Consider the following 26,354-nt stretch of genomic DNA (forward strand, 5'->3'; position numbering starts at 1 on the left):
CGACGTAATCCGATAACAACCGATCTCTTTACCCGTCGGCTTCCCGTGGCTGTCATGCGACCAGCTATTGCAGTTAATAATACAACAGCTTCTTGACATTTTTGTGTTTCTTTTTATCGCTGTATAACTGATTTTAATTGAAAGCTTGCGTGCGCTAGTACCGCTTGCCACGAGTTCCCAGAATCCTTTGCGGTTCTACCCGTGAATGACGTCACATTTTCAACCTCTATATAATATGCATGTTAAATTTTATATTTGGGGTAAAATATCAAGTCTTTTCAAGTAAACCGGTTCAAGTCCAATTCAAGTCCCAAGTCAGTGGTGTAAAAGTCCAAGTCAAGTCACAAGTCTTAGAACAGTTTTTTCCAAGTCAAGTCTAAAGTCATAAAATCGAGTCCAAGTCATGTGACTCGAGTCCACACCTCTGGAAAGTAATGCACACAAGACAAGACAATGACATAGAGGCTAAGCAGGGAAGATAAGGGTGAGGAGGAGAGGAGAAAAGTGTGACCGCCTTCGCTGAGAGCTGAAGAAGAAGTGTCTAATATAGAGCACAAACTTGAGGGAGGAATGTATTTAAACAAAAAGAGCACGAACTGGTGCAGCTGGACTGTAGTGGGCACTGTGCCAACGCTTTAGGCTCTATAGCTCACTCCAAATGTTTAGAGGGTCCTCAGTAATACTGGTATTTGGATGAAGCACAGCAAAACCTAACTGAACCTCACAGGCAGTCATGCTCTGGTATGATGAAAGGCAACCACACCTAAAAAGAGTGAGACATGCGGGCTCCTGTTTTAGTTCTTTGCAGCATCCAAACACCTGTGAAATAGCAAGTGCATGTTTCCCATAGAGATATACGAAATTACAAGAAATTATTTGTGTCACTTTCAAAGAGGTGACTTCATCCCAGCTCAGTCTCAGGAGTTTGTGAAATAGTCACCCATAAAAATGAAAGAACTACACTTTTGTCAGTGAGCACAAATTTGTAAGTCATGCAATTCAGTGGGAAATATGTTTTGTCCCAAAAGCACGTATGTTCTGTAGAAAAAGCAAGTGTCACCATGGCAACCAGAAAGAAGTGTTTTATAAGCCATGGCAACTGTTGCGTTTATTTTTTAAACCTAACCCAGCAGATTTTAATGCCTAAAGCTGCGTCCACAGTGGAATCAATTGGCTGCGACCTGGCAACCACACACCACAGAAAATCAACTTCAAGCGACTGCACTACTTGCAAATAACCCCTGACAATGTAAAATGTAAAATGGGCGGGACCTGAGATAACCATTTCTCAACTTTTAGGCGGGCAACTGTAGCGACTAAGTGAGCACAGGATACTACTGATTGGCATGTGGCCTGGTAGTAAATACATGCTTTTTTCAGACAACAGTGCATCCCTCACAAAGCCTTATTTTGGTTAGTACATTACTTGCCCACTAATCAGCCCATCGGCCCAACACTAACCCAACAAGCTGAAAAATGATACCAACTGGTCAGGTTAGACAGGTTGTTATAGGATGACCCCAAATGGGTCACATTCCTATTTCCAGCCACCCTGGGAATAAGAATGTGCCATCCTGTCAGTTGAGTGGAAAATGAGAAAAGAAGTGTTTACGTATAATAAGTGAAAGCAAAACAAACAAAAAAAAACATTAAGGTCCAATTACTGCATTCAATATGATAAAAGACCAGTCGGGGAGGGTGTGGTTCAAGGTAAACTGGTAGGCATCTACTTTAGACTCAGTTCAGGGGTTTTTGAAGGTTCTCAGTCATCCAGGTCATCATCATCTTTAAGTTTCTTGAAGACGTTTCACCTCTCGCCCAAGAAGCTTCTTGAGTTCTAAGAGGTGGAGAGCCCTATTTAAGCCCTATTGGGAGTGTCCATAAGAGGGTTGCTGACCCTCTATTGATCATCTGCCTAATCACATGAGCCAAGGTGTGAAAACAGGTGCTGGTTACTATCAGCCTAATTGTCATTTAAGTACGAGGATGGGTTGTTTTTATAAACAACACAAGTTGGAACACACACACCCAGACACACACACAACAGTAATCTGAATGAATTATTGTGTTTGCACTCAATCGCACCTAGACAGTTCATTTGCATTCAGAGCAATTTACACAAATAAGTGCAAAGCAGAGACAAATGAATACACTTACACACATTAAACAATACAAATGTTAACAGACCCACACCCACAAAGAAGCACAGTTTTTATTATTGTGTATGTAGCATTCAGTAAAATATGGACAGACATACTCTATCCTTCCTGATATTATCATAGACTCGCCGCCCACTAAAATATCTCAGCTGGAGGCTTGGTTGCGTCTGGAGATGTGCTCGCTTATCATCTCAAAATACACACTCACAAGTGGACACATGGGAACGTAGAAAGAAAAAAGCACAAAAATAAACACACACACACTTATTCGCATTTCATTCTTAAACATCCCACGCAAACGGGAACACGTCTCAATGGTTTTTGGTCGTTTGTGCTCTTCACAGGCAAAGACTCACTGTATCTGCGTGCTGACTATCACACACACATAAACTTTGACTCCTCCACCTCTCCTTGAAGACATTTATGAGGTGCTAAATCACTAAGCTGCCTGACTGGTAAGGGTAAATAGAGAGGAGAGCCATACATACACACACACACACACACATGCTGTGATGTGAAGGAGTAAACATCAAAGCATCTGTTGGATTTTTATCTTTAGTATATTTTTGAATGAGTACAATGTTTAACGTTCTTTTCAGACCTTTTTTTGAGGAGTGTGGACAAAGTCTAAATTAGTCTGGTGGAGAATCACTTGGAGGGCAAAGGAAGCGGAGAAAATGCAGGACAGAAGAAGATTTGAGTGGGCGCGCTGATGGATGGCTGAAGAGGGAAGAAGAAATGGATGAAAGCTCAAAAGATTTAGAGAACGAAAGCATGGAAATTTATTGAGTAAGACTGAGGGAGAGGAGTGGGTGAATGGAGTAGATGGATGGAAGGAAAGTAATCGGAAAGGGGGGGTATATCAAGAATATATCAAGACAGACCAGAAGGAATGTAAGAGAGAGAGGTTTGATTTATTCTCAAATCATGAATGATTGGGTGAAAACAACTTGTGCATGCAGGAAGTTCAAATTAGATGATCTGATTCTTTTTTTTTCTTCCATTGCTTCTTTCCGCAGTTCGCCCTCACCATCATCTCGGATAAACTCCTCAGATATGTCCGTTCACAACAGCAAGGTTCAAAGCTGAATGCAGATACTGAAACCGACTGACACCCTGTGGCAAACGGACTACAGCGATTGGGTGGACAGAGGACGATGGTGGCCCGGAGCCATGGATATGAGTCATCCAATTTCCAGCTCTAAATTAAAAACTCTTAAAGTCTCACTTCCACTTGGATGTAGATGTGGCTGAACACCAAAAAGCAACTCGGGACAGTTTTGCTCAGCATATACCTTGAGAACTCCCTGGCAATGATTTGTTGGCCAGTAATGGGAGATACAAGCCTAACAGAACAATTTGAGGCTGTTTGGAACTAGCAAGATTTATTAAAACACAATAATAAAACCAAGAGCCCTTGTAGCTGCTTCTTCCCTATCCCCCTGCCCCAGCTTCCCTGTCATTCACAATCCCCCAGATTTCTCCCTATCCTGCTTTCTTCCCATCCCATCTGATCAACTCTTAGGTGATATCCTTCAGAGAAGTGTCCCTTAATTTTGAGTGCAGCTTCTTCTTCTGTATGCTTCTGAAGCAGATTGTCCAATCTCCAGTAATCTCTCTTTGAAATGGGTGGCCCAGCAAGGGCTCTTCTTGGCGGGTTCGGGACAACCACATCCTCCTTGGAGGTCGGGAGTCGAATGGCTTGGCCGAGCAACAACCCCTTAGATCTCAATCAAACCCTCCCATGGGGGATAGGACTTGGAAGCAGCAGCGGAGGTGGTGGTGCTTCCGGCATGAGTTTAGGTCTGGATAATTTAACAACCCAGGAGTCTGTGAGCAGGGCGGTTATCAAAGAGAAGAACTGGCCAGCACTGCTCATACTCGTCATCATTGCGCTGACGATCGGCGGAAACATTCTGGTCATCCTCGCGGTGTCGCTGGAAAAGAAGCTCCAGAATGCCACCAACTTCTTTCTGAGGTCACTGGCTGTAGCGGACATGCTCGTAGGGATCCTGGTTATGCCAATCTCTCTTATCAACATCCTCTATGGTAAGTTTATGGTACCCATAAATGATATCAGCATGAAACACTTATATACAAATAAAATTCACAACTCATCTCTGCTGACAGTAGCATATTTATAGTCTTACGCAACTTTAAAACATCAGTGAACAATTGGATGAGTTGGTTTGGTTTATATGTAAGTATATATGTTATTGCTTTCAGCGTTAATCTCGTTAAAATGCCGTTAATGCAATAACCGCATTTAAGGCGTCAAATCTCCGTTAGCGAATTAATGGAGATTTGCCACGTAAATGCGGTTTTGGCGTTAACGTCATTTTAACGAGATTAACGCTGACAGCACCCAAAAGAAGTCGTTCATTTTACTTTCTGTATCTTTGATTTTTTTTTTTTTCCATTTTTCTTTTCTTTTTCTGTTTTAGCCATTTAAGAATGATTCAAGAGTCAATCATCATCTTTGTGTGCCGTGATCTCAGCACTTGATCGGATGTGTTCACGGACATAGTGCAACCTGTGATCAGACCAGCTGATATCATTTAGGATAACTTAGTAAATTAGTGTTTGCAGTGAAGATAAACTGACCACTTAAACATTTAAATGACGCTTTTCTAGTTTTGTAGCTTCAGGCTGAAAAATCAAAGAGAAGGTGGAAAAATTGCTGCAAACTGAGAAACTACATTACTCCTACATTCTCAGTAAGCTCAGTACAGTCAAAAGGAACTTGTAAATTACTCGTACCGACTTTGAAAGAATAGCAAAACAGATGATCCACTTTCCTTAAGTGTTTGTAATTATGTATTCACTTCTTTACAGCCCCTCCTTTAATAATAAAAAGCCAGATTCATCCCTATAAATCTCAATCTTTAGACAATCTGCACCTGATCTCAAATATCCACCCACTTGCCAGCTGTTGTCAGCACACTGACATGCGCCTGCCATCATTAAAAAACATTTTTCCGTGCAGTTATTGAAATGATTATTACTTCTCTGAGACGGCGCACACTGTTATTTTGCAAGTGAATCAAAAGCCGGAGGATGCCAGCTTAATAATTGCAATTTCATACCAGCTTTTTACTGCTGTTCTTGCTTCCAGTGTCCATGCCAGGATTCTGCATGAACGCCCACATTAGCATAATAGGATATGTGCATTCCCCAAGCACGTGTGAAAACATTCGATTAAAGATAGACTGTCTTCTTCTAATGTTTCAGCTAGCTCTCGACGTGAACGCCTCAGGAGGGAGGTACATTTCCTACTTCATACCTGTAAATGTCACCATCACAGAGACGATCACAGAGCTGATAGTCAGTGAGAAAATCTGTTTCAGAGATGTAGATAAACAGATGGTGACCTTTACAGGTTTCAGTGACAGCATTCTTTCTCAGTGCTCACATCACCGGCTTCCAAGAACTCTTAGCGCCTTATAATAAATGTGTCTATGTTTTTTGGCTAATATCATACTTCCAATCGTATGAAGCCATATTTTAAAGATTTTTGATTAATCTGTTCAGTAATCTGAGAAACGTGAGGACATTTATGAAGGTATATTTTCAGGGATGCTGTGCACGATATACCTTTTTAAAGGGTAGCTATAATGCTCATTGTTTCTAGACCCATGTTTTTATTATTCAACTGCACTGGAGTGTCTTTGCGTGATTTACGTTTTAAAATAATCTTTTTTTATCATTTAGCTTTTCTGCAGTTCATTCACTCTAAAGCAGTGTGTTTGAGCTCCCTTCCATCTCCTTTTAAGACAACTTTGTTCTGATTGGCTGCCCCTCACAATTTGAATAGCATGTGGGTGGGGCTTCTGTGCTACATGCCCACAGTTAAGTACAGACAATAGTTGTAGTGAAACCAAGTGCATAGAGGACTTGAGCTTTTGGTTCACGGAGATTGCTTGAATATATACTCTGACCTCATTATTTGAAACTGTGGCCATGTTTTGAAAATGCCACTGTGACAAAATATATGACAGAAATTAATGAAACCCATAGTGTGGCTACTTTGACCTCTTTACAGCTACCATGTTGCTGGCAACGATTAAGGCAGGATTTGCCCTTTGTGTGGAATTATAGAAATTTGATCAGATCTTCTAGTTTCCAAAACTAGGCTTCCTTAGCAAAACGCAAACTAATCCTAACCCTCATTCAGTGGGGATTCTGGTGGAGGTTAGTCCTCAGTCACAGAAGCCTAGAGACTGGTCTGCAAACTCATGGAAAAATTAATATTCCCAGACTGGTTGCAAGGGGTTGCAGCCATCCAGTCGCTATGGAAAGATTTGTATTCCACAACAAATTGGCAAGTGGTTGCTGGAGTTTGCTGGCTAATACTAAATTGGTGTCAAAGAGGTATGCAGTGCTGCATTGGAAACTGCGTCGGTCAATAGCAGAATGCTCTGGTCTCCAGTAGTTTGCATGGAAGATGCCAACCAGTTTGCAAGTATTTGCAAACTGGTTGCTAAGTCAAAGTGGATTTGTGAAGATTTGAGGCTAAATGTAAATGAAGAACTTTTACGTTCAAAGTAAACGTTGCACTTTTTGAAACATGTTGGTTGCAGCAGTAAGGCACAACTTGCCTTGAAGGCAAATGCTCTTCATTTCTGGTTTGTGTCACACAAGTTTCGCCACCAGTAGTTGGTTAGTGCTAGGAGGAAATACAACCATTCTCCAGGCATGTGTAACTCGGGCTTTAAGAGCTTAGTAGAATAGAAGAATATACAATGTTTTTAACAGTGATGACAGCAGCGCAGCCCTTTCTGCAAAAGCTTACCATGAAATTAATCATTAGGACTTGTAACAGGTCAGAACTTGAGGTTTTCACTGTGAAATTTGATGAAGCATGCAAACAAAGTATGCAAACTAATTGGATAAAAGGAAAAGTAAACTTAAGCAGTCATCATCAGTTTCATCATCTTGCGTGAGCAGTGCTTCAAGCAGTAGAACTAACAAGTCAAAAGCCAAAGGATAAGTCACATGAATTTAATTACACCATTGTAATTGAGTTTGATCACATTTTAAGTTTAAGAATTTTAGACGCCTTAGTTCAGCTGATTTAATAATCAAATTACCTCAGAAAACATGATGATGAATAGCTTTCTTTATTTTTCTTGGAAAGTTAATCATACCTCGACACAATGTCACAATCTCAGCTTTTGTTGCATTCTCACATCCCACAGCTGCAGATGCACGGCTTTAATCAATTGTGAATCAAGGACCCTGAACATGAACCAGGAGTTTTGACAGGAGTCGTGAAAGTCTTTAAGACCTGTTTTAAAGAATAAAAGGTGGGGGGAAAAATAAAAGAATAGAAGGGGCTGTGTAGGTGTGTGGGTTAGTGAGGATGTGTGGAACCTCTTCTCCTTTAACAAAGAGAAAACTTCAACAGAATCAGGCTCAAGGATGATGGCCATCTGTCTCAAACGGTTGTGGTAAGGGTGAGATTGGAGACAGAAAAGAAGAGTGAGGAAGAGAGGCAACAAACAATACAGCGATAGACACTCAGCAGGTCAGTGAGGCCGGTGGCTTCAGATTAGAAACATGCAGCTCTGGAGGCAGAGATACCAGCAGACAGGGCAGAAAAAGCACAAACACGAGGAAAAAGAAGGCAAAGGAGAAAACAGGAGATCAGTGAAAGACAGTTTATTGAGGTCATCTTCATGAGGTGGGATTCATCTGTATGAGTTATAATAAGGCAAGAGGAATATAGGAGAATGAGAAAGATGTATTCTTTATCTCAAATATAAACCAAAATTAATCAATCTATCGTCTAAACATTATTTAGAGAAGAACGTTTTGCCATATTTCTTCCATCCCCCATATATAAACAAATACAATAAAGGCTTTTATACATTAACCCCTCCATGTATCTTGCGTTAACTAATAACGCAGTAGGACTGTCCAAAAGTTTTTTTCCTTCTTTACGATCACCACCCTGGTTATATCCTGGCGTCAAAATCATTTATACCCCCGTCGTTTATGCGCCATACTCAATTCAGTGTTCTCCTAAACAACAAAATCTCTACATCAGCGCAGCTTTAGAAGAAGAAGGCGAAACGAGTTTTCTCCAGGAAGACATAAGAAGTATTACAAACTTATCCGGTTGTATGTAGAGACACTCAAAGAGGAAGAGGAAGGAAAAGAGGAATAGCTCAGGGAAGATTCATGGATGCAGTGAAGACATGAAGATTGTTGGTGTGACAGAGGAGGATGCTAGGGATACTGTGAGATGAAGGCATATAATCCACTCTGTTGACCCATAATGTAAGTAGAAGAAGGGTTATACCGGCAAAAGAGCTGGTATAAGTGGACAGATATCAGCAGAACAGATGAAGTGGTTTTAAGCTTTCCTGGTTCTTTGTTTCTGAAGTCATGCTCACACTGGAGATAAAGATATATCAGCCTCTAACCCACCTGTTTCTAAATCTTTCTTTTATGTCCGCTACTTTTACGGCAGTTCAATAAAATACTAATAATGCTGCAGGCCAACTTCAATTCACCTTAAATGTATCAATTCTTGCTTCCCAGCTTATAAAATGCAGATGTGATTCTGCACATACTGTGTGGATATTCATGCTTCGGTCTAACTCTTTTATTTTGCCCTGCAGGCCTTTTGTTTCCCCTGCCAAACCTGACCACATTCACTACAGTCATGTGTTGGCTTTGTGGCAGGCAGGCATCCTGCTGGAATGCTAAGCAGGACGGGGAAGGTTGATTGCTGCTTAATGGGCCACGCGTGGCCAACGGACACACTCGCTGGCCCGCTCTGTGCCTGTCTGTTAGTTCAAGCCACCGCTGATTGCTCACTGTGGTAATCAATGTTTCACACAGACACACACTGAAACAAAACACTGACAAGTCTGTCCTTTCCTTTCGCTCTTTCAGATGCACAAACACACTGAGACAGATTGGCTGTTTGTCTCTCTGTCATTTATATTACACAGAAGAACACGAGTCCCTGCAAACACACCCAGTGCTTGCACACACACTTGAGTGGAGTCTGGATCTTTACGTGCAGTGTTATCCATCAGACTGGTACTTGACTGCATTGATCCTCACGGCTGACTGAGTGATCGACCAGACACACACACACACACACTCGCACGTCACTGAATGTTCTCACACCATTTCGACTGACAATAAATTATTCCAGCTATCATAATAATGATGATGCTAATGAGAATGATGATGATGACAATCATGATAAAAGATGAAGGGAATGGTAATTTAACAATGGTTTTTTACCCTCTCTCTTTCTAATGCATAGGCCTACATGACATTTACACACACACACACACACACACACACACACACACACACACACACACACAGCTTTTAGAGAATATGTGTTTGCATTTCTTTAATTGGAATTGCCAGATGATTAAATTAAATTGATGGAGCATAGGCTTTTTAAAATAGCAAGGATACACGCACACAAATACCGGCAGGCAATTTGTCATGTAATATAAAATGATTAGATAAATGTTCTTGGACAGGAATTATGAGTTTAATTATCATAATCAAATCGTGCATCTCTGATAAATCTCTAGAAACCCAGCTAACACCAACTGTTGGCATCTGGGCTCCAGTTAGACAAAGACATAAACTTGTTGTGTCTTCTGTTGGGTGTAAATGGTGCACCATTTATCCATGGATAAAGGTCTTCATGAATCATGTATTGCCGTTACAGAGTGTACTAGAACTTACATAGATCTTTTCTACTCCACACTCTACACTGCTTTCTTACTACAAGCCTCAACTACCGGTTCACACATTGCCTCTTTTCTGTGCCTAAGCACTTACACAAGCTAATATTCATACACAGGTGCATCGGGGGGGAGAACACAGTGTTCAATATCAGTATCAGTGTTGTAAGTTAAAGACCCTACAATAATACAGAGAAAACCTCAACAATCATATGACTCCCTGTGAGCAAGCACTTTGGCGACAGTGGGAAGGAAAAACTCCCTTTTAACAGGAAGAAGCCTCCAGAAAAACCAGGGTGAGGGAGGCAGGGACATCTACCATGACCGGCTGGGTTGACAGGAGGAAGGCAGGACAAAGACACACTGAGGAAGACAACCAGAGATTAATAATAGCAAATTATCAATAATAATAATGTAGCAAATGAGTACCTTGCCCACAGATTCTTAAAGGTCTGGAGCCATGGTAGCTCACTTATTCCACACAAGATAAACAATTTGCACACTCCAAGCAACAATGCCAGCTAGTTCAGTCAGTAGAGCATGAGATGCTTAAGCTCAGGTTAGTGGGTTCAAGCCTCACGTGGGGCGTTTCTCTTTTCTCTATCAAGACAGAACTTATGTGAGTTTACTCTCATGTAAGGTGCTGACAAACAAGATTCTTTGGGCATCATACTGAATCTTAGTGTGGATTCAGGAGTGGAGGTTGTCTCCTAATTGTGAAGGTTTTTGGTTGAATCCTCACATTCTGTAGTCTGCATGTTGATAAATTCTTGGGAGTCAATGAATCCTCTGAATGTGAACTTTTGGTTAATAAAGCTTCTGTGTGTGAGTGAGGCTAGTGGTAAGAAGTCATTGCAAGAGCTCCTATCAAGTACCAGTCATTTACCACTAAGCCACCAGCTTGTAATCCGCACACTGGAGGAACTGTGGATTATTATACCTTCTCAGTAACAGCTTCCACAATTAGACAGACTTTATGTTAATTATTTATACTAGACTGTAAAGTCCTAAAATTCTAACGCGGGGGTTGAACCCACGACCCTGAGATTAAGAGTCTCATGCTCTACCGACTGAGCTAGCCGGGCCTGCATTGTGTTTTTGTTGTGCATTTACTTGCAAGAAAAGCTCTGTCTGATTTGATGTGGAAGCTGTTATTGCGAATATTCATTCCTCGAAACCCAAACACAGTCCCAGCCCTTCAGCTTGCTTGGTTTCCTTTAATAAATGCTTTCTTGGTGATTCTTTTGGTGTCAGTTGCTAGTTTCAGTGTGAGACACTGAGAGATACTGCACGCCAGTTCCAAACCTGTCTCGTTACCTTCTGTTTCTGTCAAAACACAAAGGCAGCGGCAACAAAGAAGAACAGCTCAACACTTCACAACAGGACTTTGCTCATCATGGTGGGGGCATCCATCTTTCATACACAGCTGAAGTCTCTCCTGTATGCAAACTTTGTTGCTGTGTAGTTAACTTTTTCAGCTGCACCAGTAATTGATTGAGTAGAGGGGAGGAACGTGAAAATCTTTTAACTTATCAGAAATATCTGATGCTTTTCCTCTTGGTAGGACAGTTTAAAAAAGCAACAGCAAGAACACGGAGGTCTTCTTCTGGGTAAGACTTATGGTTCTGTTTTTCAGGATAATTTGTTCTGTTTTGCAGACGCGATCTAATTTCCATTCTGCTTTTCAGCAATTTGTCCATGTTTTCCCTTCCTCCACATTGAGACCTTATGACGGGAGGGAGATATGGTGCCATCTCAACTGAATGTAATTCAGATTCATTTGGCTTCTTCCCTTCCTCAGGTCTCTGTTTGCTCAGTGATAAAACATACAGTAGATGTGATAATAAAACACTGATAATACATGAAGCGAGGAAACTGCTCATTTTTGAAGGTATCTCACTTCAAGTCTTATGGCCAAATATAAAACAAATACCCAAAACTATGAATTATTGATGTGGGGGAGGGCAGAATGGTTAGGTAAGGATGAAAATGAGATGGAACAAAGGCAAGAGAAAGGAAATGATATCTCATGGACTAAATTAAGGCAGGAGGAGATTACACAGACAGGAAAACACAGCCAAAAAAGTGCATGACATGCAAGGTCAACTCAATCAAAGTGTTCATTGAAGGCTATTTCTCTGCTCACAAACTGGAAACATAGATTCCTGAAGAAGACATGTTTAAAAAAACTGATTTTTCCCCAACAGTGAATTAACTCAACACATCAAAGTCTGTGCTTTAAGAAACTGGAAAGAAGGCCAATGTACACAGCCAGAGAAGGCCTATTATCATCTATCATATGTCATATACAGACATACAGGCTCGGGCCTTTTTTAGTCAGTGAGGGCTTGGATGCCTCTCCACACCTGGCGACGGTTGTTGTCCTTGAGGAAGCCCTCTATCCTCCTCCTGTAGGCCTCCTTGGCCTGTTTGATGCCCCTCCTCAGGTTGGCTCTGGCAGTGCTGTACAGGGAACTGTCCCTCAACCTAAAGGCTGAGTTACGAGTTCTGATCAAAGTCTGTACTTCACTCATCATACAAGGTTTTCAGTTAGGAAAAATCCAGATGGTTTTGATCACAGTCACATTCTTTACACAGCACTACATAGACTGAGTGAAGGTCTCCAAGTCCTGCTGTTCAAAGATGGACCAGTCTGTCAGATCAAAACAGTCCTGTAGCTGGAGGAGAGCATCATTTGGCCATGTTTTAATGACCCGGGTGCTTGGAGGGGGATGTAGGCAATGATGTTGAGTGATGTTACTGTCCACATGGTCCAGTGTCCCATCTGCCCTGGTAGGAATAACATGGTGGTGGAATTTGGGGAGTACAAATTTCAAACATGCCTTATTAAAGTCCCCAACAACAATATGGGTGCCTTCAGGGTGCTCTCTCTGCTGTTGAGAGCCTCCTGACGATAAGTTGGAAGTGGTTGAGTACTGAGCTAACGTTAGCATCGAGGAGGATGTAACCAATGGTAACGTTGGCTACCGTTAGCACATGAAGTAGATAAAGTGGGCCTGCACTAAGTGGACATGGCCTCTAAGTCTAGTGAGTAGTGACTGTCTATTATTCTACTGATCTGGAACCGATCCCGAAGCACATAAGCACAGAGCCCACCACCACTTCCCCTACCGGAGTCTTTGTTGTGGTGCTGGCGATGTAATGTCCGGCCCAGTAATTCCACTTGGGATCGAGGATGTTTGGATGGAGCAAGGATTCAGTTACCATCAGTAGACAACACTCCCAGACAAAGGTTATTAAGTGGATATCCACTTTATAACCCACAACCTTAAGCCATAACACAATACAAATTAATGGGTTCGATAAACTCTTAAATTTGCCTTGAAGAAAAAAAGTAGCTATAGAGACCAAAACTGTCCATTGTACCCAACTGTTAACATGTTTTTTTTCTGCTTTTTGAGCCAGCCTCAAGCTGATGGCGGCAAGCCCATTTTTCCAACATGGTGTGTAAATGTTATGTGAAGCACATACTGAGGTCAGCTGAGTGCATAGACTGTGTGCACACGTGTGAAGTGAAAGGTAAATGTCAGTGAGTTTCCAAGAGTTCTAGTGCATGAAATCTGATAAAGTGGTTCAGGTGATGTCACAAAAAGCTTTCAAGGCGCATGCCCAGCTAGTTCAGTCGGCAGAGCATGAGACTCTTAATCTCAGGGTTGTGGGTTAGAGCCACATGTTTGGCATAGCTGTTTTAAATCACAATATGCTGGAATAAAGTCTTGAGCAAGGGACCAGGAGCCTTATGTTTTTATAAAGATGTGTGTCATACTGTATGAATGTGCACTGCGCAAAAAAATATAGAGAGCATTGTTATTCCAAGTATACCACCAAGTAAGTTAAAATTCTGAGATATTGATCTGGTCAGTTAAGTAACATAGGAAGTTGTTAATGAGTTTCAGCTGCTTTTGTATTAATGATATTAACTAGAGGGACGACAATGAGACAACTCCCAAAACAGGAATGGTTTTACAGGTGGAGGCCACTGAAATCCTTCCATCCTCATCTTTTCTTATTTTTTTCAATAGTTTTGCATTTGGCCAGGTAGCACCTGATACCTGGACCCTACAGAGGTTGGACAGGTAGAACAGTATCTGCTGCTTCGCGCAAGGGCGAACAGGATGGTTGGTGTGACCAAGCAATCAGAATCATGAGGGTAACCTGAGGGCCTGACATCCTCTGTGCTAGTCTTCTAGCCCTGTGCTCAGTGCTCATTGGCTTTAGGACAAATTCAGACATATAGTGGTTAACACATTTGTTTGGGAAGTGATAGTTTGCTGATTTAGTTCCAGCCTGAGACACAAATTCCCCTTGGGTTTGTGTCTAACGCCAGGAAAGACATCTGGCATTAAAATCTGCCAAATCAAATTTGCAAAGCTCCATGCTTATCAAGGGATATAGTCAGGTAAACATGGAGAATTTAGTTAAGATGCTAAAAAAGCATGTAATTGCTGTAAAATCTGACTTGCTGTGGAAGCTGTTGCTCAGACAGAGCAATCCTTAGCTCCCCCTGTCTGCAGGTACAAGTGTCTCAGAAGGTTATAAAATGTTAGCTGAAGGCCATGAGTTTGAAAACCAGGAGATTTTCTTTTAGAAAAACAAATTAATTCATGTAACAAACTGTAAACATGCCTCTTTTGTTTTCCTGGTGAAAAAATGGACATTTTAAAATTGTAGTCTGTAGAAATTTGCTTGTTCAGTCAGCCTCAAGTGGCCACTGGAGGGACTGCAGTTATTGACTTCTTTTTTTTCAGTTCTGGAGTTCAGCATTTGGTCGAACGTGTTCATGGACATCACACGTCCCATGATCAAACTAGCTGATGCTTTTTTTTAATTTTTGGAAATCAGTGTTACATCAAACTAAAGTGAGCAGAAATACAACACAAATTCCCACCACAAGCGCCCTTCTTGACTACCATCTGACCTGTTCATACGTCATAACCTTTCCGTATTATGCAAAGCCTGACAAAATGTGCGATGATTCAAAAGTGCTGTTTAATTATCAGCTATTTTGTACAGTTGACTGCAACACTCAGTTATTTTCACTCGGTCTATTTAGAAGAAAGTCTAACTCACCCGGTAGCCAGCTGAGTAACACCTTGTGTGTTTGTGTGTGTCATGCACTGCCCCCCAAAAAGCGTTTGACCTCTGAAACATTATGCAAGCTGCCTCCCACTCAGCATGCACACAAACAAGCGTGTGATTCATTCCACATGCATCACATACGTGCTGCTCGTCCTACAAATCAGAGATGAAATTAAGCAGCCAGATTACACGCTCGCGGGTTTGGCCCCAGGTCATGTCCTCGGTTCATATAAATAGCCGCGGGCACAGAGAGGCAGTTTTTGCGGTATATGCCCTCTTTAGGAGGATGACACAGCATCAGTGTTGCTCACTTTTATTTATCCTTAACAGAACAGCTTTTCAAGTGAAACATATCACTCAGAATCAAAGATTGCCTTTACTGGATGATTTGTGATGCACTATAGTCCCTTGAAATGTGGAAGCAATGGCACGGATTTCAGTTAGAAAGATATTTGAAATGAAAGTGACGGAAAATAGATATGAGCCAAAGCAATTGAAAAAGACGGAGGAGACAAGAAGGATGCAAGCTGTGACACTGAGTACGGTAATGGAGCATTCGTGCCTCGAGCAGTTAGCATAATTGTAGTTGATGTTTGGTTTTACTCGTTTCATTTCTGTAAATAAATAGTATCTTTCTTGCAAGTGAGTTAAAGAGTGCCAGAATATAATTTTAACCCACTCAGCAGCCAGCCTGCCAATCAAGCTAATTATTTAAGCCCAGTTTAAGCAGTGTGTGACCTGCTGACTGTAATTACGCATCCGCTGGACTCTGCTGACTCCCTCGCGTGTGTTTGTAGCTGCTGTATTGTTATCCCAGGGGGTGTACATGGGCCCAACGCTGAGATGGCAGAGAGCCATTTTATTCCCAACGACCCCAAACTGCTCACCCAACAAATCAGCGAGGGGAGACTGACTAGCTAGTAGCTCTACAGGGTATCACACTGGTACTAGATTTGACCTTTGATCTCCAAGCGCAGGGAGAGATAAAAGAGGAATTCACCCTCTGGGATCGTACAGCATCACTGAAAAAGAAAAAAGAAAAAAAAGAAGGCTGATCTGATTTTAGTTTCACAAACTGTGCATCGGATGCTAGCTTCTGTTTCCTGCTGGGAGGTAAATTGAGCCCACTGTGGTCAGGAATGCTTTTCTTTTATCTTTGTTTGACTTTTAATGTCTTGTTTCACGCCCAGCACAGTCACTCTGGGCTATTGGTCGACACTCCAGTTAGGTTGGCGAGAGACAAGCAAATCAATGTCGTTTGTTCTTATACAGTTCTCTATGTGCTCATGTGAAAAATGAAGTGCACCCCATAATTCAGTAGAGCCACTTTTAGAAGCAATAAACTGAATTTGTTTCTTTGTGAGGTGACTTTATTATCAGTCAGGAATTCTTGCCTGCTCTTCTTTACAGCTTTGCTTGAGTTCATTGAGGTTTGTGGGCATTCATTTGTGCACAGCTCTCTTAAGGTCCTGCCACAGCATTTCAATCAGGATGATATCTGGACTAGACCATTGCAACGTCTTGATTCTTTTCTTTTTGCTGCTTTGCTTTGGACCATTGTTTTGTTGCATGGCCCAGCTTCAGCCAAGCTTTAGCTGTCACACAGATGACCTACCATTTGACTCTAGAATAGTTTTTTGTACAGTTGTATAACCCAGGTTGTTAAGTCTTTTTCTAATGGGTCATGAACTTTAACATTTAGCATCCCGAATGACACTGGTAGACTTTCAGATGTAGGCATGGCTAGCTCAGGTGGTAGAGCATTAGACTCTTAATCTCAGGGTTGTGGGTTCAAGCCCCACGTCAGGTGTAGCTGTTTCTTCTGACTTTGTGGTAAGTTCTATTAAGATTGGCCTACTACATACATCTAACAAATATGCTGGAAAAAACTGCTTGAGAGAGTTCACAGTTGCTAATGATCAGTTGACTGCATCTTGTTAGCAGCCCTGATTCATACTAACCCAGTAAATACGAGCCTGCTGTCTTTCAAATCCCTGTAGCTAACCTTGACTATGAGGAAAAATTGAACATTCTTGATAGTCTGAGAATTTATTTAACAACTTTCATTTTTCCTGTTAATAAATACATGAAATAAATCTTTCATGTATCTGAATAATTTGCGGCTTTTGTGTCCTGAATGTTTTTAGCAAAGTCTTCCATTCAAATGTTTTGAGGTGCCTCATCATAATGGTTTGTAAAAAATGCATTTGTATTCAGAGTGGTCTTTAAAACGAATGCTTAGAGTGGGAATACAAAACTCAAAGACTGCAGCTAGTTCTTGGCTTCTGCAAAGCCTTGTTGTTTTCAGTCTGCGGCAATACATTTTGCTAAGTAGTGGCAAAATGCAAGTATAATGATACAAGGAGCCATTAAGAAAAACAATTTAGTAGCAGTCATGCTAGCAGCTCTGTGAGCCAATCAGCACTTAGGTTAAGGTCAGTGGGCATGATTTACAAGACTGTAGTGAATTTTTTCAAACATGCACAACCCAAAGTGTAACTGGGGCATTTTGAAATTTGTAAGAATTTGGTCAGTTTAGGATTAAGTCTTTGGGCACCCTCGCATCAGATTTTAAGGTGGTTCATCAATTATTTAAAGCTAACATGATTGAATCTCATTGCTATTTACATAATCACATGTTCTCTCCAGTATTGTCTTTTTTTTATCTTTTTTTCATCCTTGTTTGTTTGAAATATTGTCATTGTAATTTGTTATTGACAAGTTCAACTTTTTATTGAATCAGTTATCTCTTTAGAATCGGGGCTAATCCCTTATTCCTCTTTGTTAGATTCATTTTTTAAGGATGCAAGAAGCAATAAACCTCAGGCTACAACAACAACTACACCTGCATCACAAAAGCACATACTTATACAAATACTGATTTTCACACATAATTTTGGTGTAATCGCCCTGTACAGATGATAGCTATGGGACATAAAACACAATCTAAATTAAACCTTATATTCATAGTGGGTTCATTGATATGCAAACTGATAATCTACTCTTAAAATCTAATTCCCAGCCATTAAATTAGACATCTAAATAACTCCGCCTAAGTCTAATCATAATTTTTACAATAAACCAGAGAAATGCTGTAATCAAACTATCACATTTATCTGATTTTTCACAGAAACTTGGAGCTGCATGTAATTTTCATTCTCCCTTTGATGTACTCTAATTAATTAACATTTAGTCAGCCTCTCCATGCTGCATCTTAAGCCCTCAAAGTCTGCTAACCCTGATGCCATTCACTCAGCCAGACTCCTAGAATCGATTGAAAAAAATGAATTACTGCTTTTAAAGTCAAGAGCAGCAACCGCTGCCCATGAAAAAACAACAGGCAGCTTATTATTATTTACATCACCTGGCAGCACGGTAATCTTTCATGTTCTCTCTCAATTCTTCCAGACTACGCCTGGCCCCTCCCCAGCGCTCTGTGTCCGATCTGGATCTACCTGGACGTGCTGTTCTCCACTGCCTCCATCATGCACCTCTGCGCCATCTCCCTCGACCGATACGTCGCCATCCGCAACCCTATAGAGCATAGCCGCTTCAACTCTAGAACCAAAGCCATGATGAAGATCGCTGCAGTGTGGACCATATCTATAGGTCAGCATTTGCATGTTAATACATAAATGTAGATTTGGCTCCTTTTCCACAGGCACTGTTAGATTCCTAATTAAAAATATTTCAGTTAGTTAGAAGTGTAAGTGATGGCGTAATTATACATAATTGTGCTGTTTATATTCATGGTGTCAAGAGGTGGAGGCCACTTGACAACATGAATATCACAAATACTCCAATTTCAGCCAACAAAACTGCTGCACAGGCTTTAGGATGGACTGTTAGTTAAATTACCCGTGCAGAAAACCATATTATTTGCCAAATTATCACATTAAGACTGCTCCAAAAGGCACCAACATCACAGAAGTGGTCAGGTTTAATGAGTAGCTGGCTAACAGACAGCTGGTTAGCAGACAGATACTGGTTTAGCAAATTAGTGTAAAAGATACACGTAACTACCATGACATCATCCATTATTCTCTATCATATTGAGACTATCTCTCCACTCCGCTACATACTCCATATGTACAGAGTGGAGAGATAGTCTCTCACTCAGAGAACCAAGGTTACAATGTAACCGTACAGTTTGTGAAGCCATGTTTTGAAGCCTCGACACGGTTGTTTTCACCGTCACCATCTTGGTTTTAAAAAAAATGGAAGTGATGAGGACAAGAGTGAAACGGCTTGCTCACTGGTTAATGTCATGTAAACCACAAGTCATTGTTTAGTGAGCGCACCACTTCCTTTTTGAAACATAGTCTCCAACTCAGATTAACAAAATACACTTATATTTTTTACTTCCTATGACCAAAGATTTGTGGCTCAGCACATAAACTCAGCAGCAAACTGTTTACAGAGGCTAGGACAGCAAGTGGTTTTGCCAAAGACTTGTGAAGGACTGGACATCTATGTACCAAGTCTTCCACCATACAGCCTTTTTTTCAGGCTAAACTATATAAACAGGACAGAGCAAATCTTTTATTTGAATGAACTGTTATGTAAATGTGCCGCCATAAGGGACGGCCAGAGTTTTATGACTTTACGACTTTGTTAACAACTCGTGACAAAGCGCTTACAGACCAACATCTTTGACTCATCCCACCATGTTGATTGGTGTTGTTAATCAAGAAAAACATGAAGTATATGAGGCTGTTACTGTAGCAAAACAATTTGTCTGTGTGAGCATGTGCAATCAGATTTGTAAATGTGTTAAGAAATCTGTAAGTGTGCACAGTGATAATGGTTGAAAAGTCTAAAAATCTTTGTTGACGCACTAAGAACACAGACAAGTCATCAGTTAGAGCTCCTGGTTTAGATTCCATGATCTAAACCAGGGGTCCCCAATCCCAGTCCACGAGGGCCGGTGTCCCTGCAGGTTTTAGATGTGTCCTTGATCCATCACAGCTGATTTAAATGGAGAAATTGCCTCCTCAACATGTCCTGTAGTTCTCCAGAGGCCTGGTAATGAACTAATCATGTGATTCAGGTGTGTTGACCCAGGGTGAGATCTAAAACCTGCAGGGACACCGGCCCTCGTGGACTGGGATTGGGGACCCCTGATCGAAACCTTTCTGGATATTATCTGTGAGTTAATTAGTCTCTGAACACGTTCTGCTTTTGCGCTGGGGTTGTTTCTCTTTTTTTCTTTAATTCAGTGAACTGGCCTTTCATCTTCACACATCTATAAATGAGCACAATGAAGAAAATACATTCTACCTTTGTGTCGTTTTGTGGTCAACTGCAAGACTGGATTTTTATATTGCACCACTGTTAATTTAGCCGACCCCTACAGGTACACATGGAGAGTTTCGAGACTGATGACTGTTGTTAAATTTAATGACTTTTCAGAATCCCCCTCGCAGTGTCTCCAAAGGTCCTATCAGTGCCCCTCCTGACTTTATGAAGCAGTGGGAACCCTCTCAGTTTGTTGACGCTCAAAGCGTCTGGCTGTGTGTTGTTACAGTTGGAAGTGATTTGCATCACAGACTTTTTACTCCCCAAAGGTGATCGCAGCACTTTTCTTATTTGATTTTGTTAGAAGTTAGGACGAAAATATGCGAATAAATTAATTTTGTCATCTTGAAATGTAATTGTTAAAGGTAGCCAGAAGATATGCCGTAGAGTTATTGACACTTCATATATATATATATACACACTGCAAGTCAACATTCATATGTGGATTCCTAAAAGATGACTTTAAATGTTTTACCACAAGGATTTTAGAGGGAATTGTGGCTTTGCTGGAGTAAAAGCAGTCATCTCATATAGTCTTATGATTTTTATTTTATTTTTCGTTGTTATTTTAAAGGGACAGTACACCCCCAAAAAACAATTCGACATATTTTTTCCTCTTGCTTTTATAATGTTCTTAAATAGGTGTAGATATGATTCTCTTGCCAAATTTTGAATCAGGAAAAATTCATCTCAGCAACAATTTCTCTTTAAGAAATCACAACCCGGTTTCATTTAAAAGCTGCTTCCTCTCTGCTGAACTGCACCTGCAGCTGGGTAACATTACAGCTCAGCCAAGGGTGTTTAAATCTTCTCATGCTGTCGCAAGCAAGAGCTTCCCACCACACATACTTCTCAACCCACTGTCTCCCTACTGGGAGTCAAATACTGACATTTTGTAAAAATCACTGGCATCTCGAAATGATGCACAAAACATCCTTTGCCATCTGCGTCATGACGAAACAGGTTTAGGCAATATAAAAGACATGCCTCGCTCCCAACTCTCAATTTTAAACGCACTGGCTAAGGCCTGATTGAGATTCTGCAGTTACATTGTAGGTTAAGGAGTAGATTCGCAGCTGAAGCATAATTCAGGCATATGGCGTCAGTCGCACAGGTGTAGAAACCAGTCAGTGAGTCCCCTATCAGCAAGGAAAATATGTCTCAAGCTAGATTGCTTTGGTTACTGTCAGCTTGCTGCGGTTGCCTGTGGTTTGGATATAAATGGAAATTGTTTGCCTTCAAAGTAAAGAAGAGCTGCTTGCAAAAGCAGCTTAGGGTGGGGGGAAAGGAGGGTTACTTTCCAGTCTTCCGTGACTGAAACTTTAGCAACTGCTTTCCAACAGGAACCGCTCACTATCAGTCTCACTTTTCTTTAGAGATTGTTCTTTGCCAGGAGGTTGCAGACTAGTCTCTGGTACCTGCGCTTTCAGCAGTGGTATAAATGGCACAGAGCTGTTGGGATGTCACCGTCTTACATGCAAAGCAACCAGTGTGGCAGATTAGGACAGATCAGGGATCGAAACAGCGACCTTCCGGTTACAGATACGCTTCCCAAACCCCCTGAGCCACAGGGGGCGTGTGTTGCACAGAGGAAAGTATGACCTCCCTGTGAGGAAAGTGATGAGGGATCAAATGACTTTTAAAACTTTTCCCTCAACCCTCCCTCGCTCTGTCTGACCTCCGGCTCCTGTTGATGTTGTTCTGAGCCCTTTAACACCCACGAGGGCTTCAAGTCTTGACACACACATACAAGGGTGAAAGTGCGTACCGCTACTGTATGTCCTCGACCCCCAAAGCAGCTATGCAAAGTCACTGCATGCGTGCATAAACTCCACCTGGGCATCGATTGTTGCTGCATTTAAAGTCACGGTGTCACAGAACAAAATCCACAGGCTATCAGGTTTCCCGTGTGGGGATTTAATACGTGTTTCACTAAGAAACAAGTGAATCAAAAAGCGTCTAATGAAGGGCAAAGGTTTGTTATCTTTTGGTTGGATGCGATTAAATGTTCGGTCGTGTCCTAATGATGAAACATTTTATTAAAGGTTAAAGCTGTTGAGACTATCAACAGCTAGCCTCGTGTTGACAAATAAGTTGGTTTGTGAGTGCTTAAGGCCAAAAAGTGTGCCAAGCTATGTGCTCCCAGTGGCTCGGTCAAAAAGTCCCAAAAGGTAAAACACAAGCTGTATCGATTCCAGGACTCAACTTAGTTATCTGCAGTTTTTTCATCTTATCACACACTGATACAAAAAAAACATGTATTTCTTTGCCCGAGTTGAAGAAAAGAGATCAAACATCATTAAAGTTTTATATAGTGCTTCTTTTCACTTTCTTTATTCTTTTATGCCCTTTTATGTGGAAAACAATCTACTCCTAACCAAAGATGATTGAGTGATCCATCTTAAAAGGGAAAATAGTATTTATGAGTCTTTTAATAGTTTCCTACATAATACATTTTTCCATCAGGTAAAAAGTTGTTTTGCTGACAGGGATTACTTCCTGTGAGCTACATTGACAGACTGAGTTGATTGATGCCTCCAGATAGCAGGTAGGTTTTTACTTTTCTGTCCTTTCTTGCTCTGCACTCATTCGCATCCGGCTTTAAATCAGAAGAAATTGCTCTTTTCCTGCTGGCATTTCCTTGACCCCTCAAGAGGTTCTGCACCACAATGTTCAGCTGTGATTGAGGTCTGAGAGGGCTTAGAGAGATCAATGCTAAAGGATTAACAAAGAAACACCCAAACAGAAGATGTTTTCTGCTTCTTGTTGACTTTTTACTTTCTAGCATTCGTGTATCTTCCGGCTTTTTTCCCGCTGTCCATTAGAGCTAATGTGTGTCCTCTCAAGTGTCTGTGTGAACACAACCGTTTTCTCATTGGTGACAAATTAAAAATGCAGAGCAGGAGGTTTGCATGAATGACCTCAGTCTGTTTTGGTCCGAACTGACAGCTGTTACATATTTAGATGCACTTGTACTGCTCAAAGGTTTGAGGCTAATTTCTATAAACTGATGTCATCTGGAGCATAAGGACAACGTTTTGGGTACTGGGAGCTCTATGTTCTCTTTTTGTAGTCTAAAATGTGCTGACCCATCATGTTAAAGCAGCTAGTTGCAGTCTGAGTGATGACCAAAAGATGGAATACATTTACTGAAATGCAGTCATATTCTGGTGACGGCTTAGTGACCACTAAATGGGACTCTGAGTCTTGGCCCAAATATTTGATGGCTACATTGAAACACTGACCCCAGAGATCATCAGACTGAATTCAGTGAGTTTTGTGAGATTTGTTCATCTTTCTGGCATTTAGTTGTTTAGGAAGGGTGGGGACGGCGGGGGGGTTAGGAGTGACGGCGGTGTTTTGAGATGTGAGAGATTTGCGACATTTAGCGCAAATCTTGTGTAGTTAGTGTTTAGTGTTGTCAATAGTTTTGTTGTGTGAGTCAGAACAATGAGGCGACTGCTGAATGTTACAGGTGTTACAGGAGTGATACGTCTCCTGTTGTCAGGCCTGCAGGTATCAGGCTGTTGTTCTCCTTTATCTCATAGTGGACAGAAATGGTTTTCTGGAGTGGCACAAATAATTTGTTTGGCATCAAATTTGATGCAGAACAGCTGATTGTTCTGTAAATTCAGTTAAACAGCTGCAAGAAACTTTGTTGTTTGCAAAACTCAGTTACTTTTTTGAAGAAGTAACTATATAATTAATTGCCCAACATCGGTCATTATTTACTGTATTTTGCAGACAGAGTTACAGGACTCTCTCCCAGACCACAGACTCATACTCATAATACAAATCAGAACTTTATAAAAAAAAAAGAGGAAGAAAAAGAAAGTTGTGTTTTCAAAGTTGGAGTTCAAGTTATTTTTACTTCCAATAGTGTTAACATACTACACAGGTCATGAAGATTTTTTTGAATTTTCATTGTAAGTGGGCTAAAGCAGTTAATTAAAAGTAGTCTAACATAAATGTAAATGCTGTAATTTGATTATTTTAATAAACCATGAAACTTGGATGGATTCCTGTTGGATTGGTCCAAGGGACTGCTCAGGGAGTTTGTGTGTTTGCGCAGACACATGAAAAATTAGAGGAAACATTACCAGTGCGGTTTCACTAGGTGTGCAAGCCCGGCTAGCTCAGTCGGCAGAGCATGAGACTCTTAATCTCAGGGTCGTGGGTTCGAGCCCCATGTTGGGCGGAGCTATTTTAAGACAGAAGTTATCAAGAAACTCTCTGAAGTCCTGCATTCAGCTGATTTTGTTATGACCTTGTTATTCCAGACATGTGAACTGCCAAAACTTCTGCTTCATAGAGGTTCTCACACATGCTTACAGTTAGACGCAGATCATCATCTGGAAGGTGTAAAGGTGTGCTTGATTTTCTATAGGACTGCACAGAGTCCTGTGAAAGCTTTCTTTTTCATCTGTAACTGAGTCAGATGCTCTTTCCTCGATGGAAAATAAATATTGGTGCAAATGCAAATCATGTCTTTATGACCTTCTGGTGCCGATCCGTCCTCACGTGGACATTTTTGCTAATATGATTCTTCAGAAGGTTTTTGGTCAAGTCTCAAGTCAGTGCTTTATGAAGTAAAATCTGGGCAAAGTCAGATTTCGCAGGCTGAGGTTGGCTCTTGCTGTCATGATTGACATGACAAAAATGAACTTGAGCTGGCAGAGCAAGCACAGAGAAAGGTTGAAATAAAAGCAAGTTTAATGAAGGATAATAAGAAAAAAAACCACATACGTTTTTATATAACTCTACCTCGGGATCCACATGGTTTTAAGGTGAAATGAATTAATGAGGTGAATCACAGCTTTTATTTAGATTCACCTGATTGCTCGCTCTAAATGAGAAAAACACCAGATGGAGGCAATTGTTTATTCTCCTTGCGTGATGCATTTTAAAACTTACATTTACTCTCTTGGTCTGAAGTTTATCGCCATGCTCTGCAGACATCTCTATAAGACTAAGAGCATCTGTTAGCAAACTGAAAACAAAATACTAAAGGTTATATTTCAGCTGTCCAACGTAGTGAGTATTTTATTTATGATTGTTAGTTTAAAACAATCACTGCTGGGTCGTTTGGCTCTCGGCGAAGGCACTCGCACTTTTTCTCCTCTCCTCCTTCCCCTTATCTTCCCTGCTTAGCCTCTTACTGTATGCCTTTGTCTAGTCTCGTGTATTTTTGTATTACTTTTCCCTGGAACACCCTCTCACAATCTGTTCTCTAAACCTAAAAGAGAATTATGGATTTGATCAACTGGTCTCTGAATGCTATTGACACCCTTTTCTTAACGAGAAGTCTGGGCTCAGGAGAGCCCGAGTGCCCTGGAGGGACTTTCCCTGCCAGATACACAGTGGATGGGTGGCAGAAGTGGAGGATCGTGTGCCTGGTGGGACTGTCGATCGAGGACGCTGAAGATATCTACCTATTCAGAACCATGATAACAGGGTTCTTGCTGATCGGAGCTGGTTTGGCCCTGGCTTATCGGAGAATTAAGAAAGCGGAACCAGCTGTTCAAACCCACCCACGGCTGCCCGCTGGGATTGAAACGATGGGACGGGGCGCGACTTCTCAGAAAGGGCTCACTGAGTGCAGCGTGGTTAAGATCTTGGAGAAGCTTACGGCTGCCGTGAATACTCAGAATAAGACCTCTGAGCTAAAGTTGGATCACATCGTGGAGCAGCTCACTGCGGTCGTGAGGTCTCAGAATCGGCTCTTTGAGCACAAGAATGACAAGACCACGGAGTGCAAGTTTGATAACATTATGGAGAAGCTCACGGCTCTCCAACGGGAGATTGAGAGACCAGTGTCGGTGTCGGAGTGTTAAAGAACAGCTTTGAAATTCTCATGAGTTATTCGCACAAACGAAAAATCACCATCATAATGCGGCTATCCCTTCGGCGCTAGCTGTGGGCTCAAGGCTGGAGCTGAACAAAACTCTAAACGACTGTGTTTAGACTGTTCTTCCCACTGCATGCAAGGCCACCTGGGTTGGCTTGTAGACTGTTTACTTAGCCTGGTAGGGCGAAGGACACTGAACTATGGACACGCACACACATACATTTA

General features: G+C 41.3%; 1 protein-coding gene and 2 non-coding genes across 6 annotated transcripts in view; all 3 read left to right on the plus strand.

Moving 5' to 3' along the window:
* htr2cl1 (5-hydroxytryptamine (serotonin) receptor 2C, G protein-coupled-like 1) overlaps window positions 1-26,354 on the plus strand; it is a 151,514-nt gene that overhangs the window by 114,742 nt on the left and 10,418 nt on the right. For 3 of the 4 annotated variants that reach the window (XM_026162609.1, XM_026162610.1, XM_026162611.1), the window contains exons 4-5: window positions 3,179-4,208; window positions 18,392-18,592. In XM_026162609.1, the coding sequence (XP_026018394.1) occupies window positions 3,785-4,208; window positions 18,392-18,592 (625 nt within the window). In that variant the 5' untranslated portion in view covers window positions 3,179-3,784. Of the gene's footprint in view, window positions 1-481; window positions 2,949-3,178; window positions 4,209-18,391; window positions 18,593-26,354 lie in introns of those variants that run through there. The other variant, XM_026162612.1, reaches the window with a different exon arrangement.
* Window positions 16,721-16,793, plus strand: trnak-cuu (transfer RNA lysine (anticodon CUU)). Its single transcript has one exon. It is a non-coding gene; the product is annotated as a tRNA-Lys (tRNA).
* On the plus strand, window positions 24,407-24,479 carry trnak-cuu (transfer RNA lysine (anticodon CUU)). The gene has a single exon. It is a non-coding gene; the product is annotated as a tRNA-Lys (tRNA).

This window comes from Astatotilapia calliptera, chromosome 3 (genome assembly GCF_900246225.1).
Source record: "Astatotilapia calliptera chromosome 3, fAstCal1.2, whole genome shotgun sequence".
NCBI classification, from domain to species: Eukaryota; Metazoa; Chordata; class Actinopteri; order Cichliformes; family Cichlidae; genus Astatotilapia; species Astatotilapia calliptera.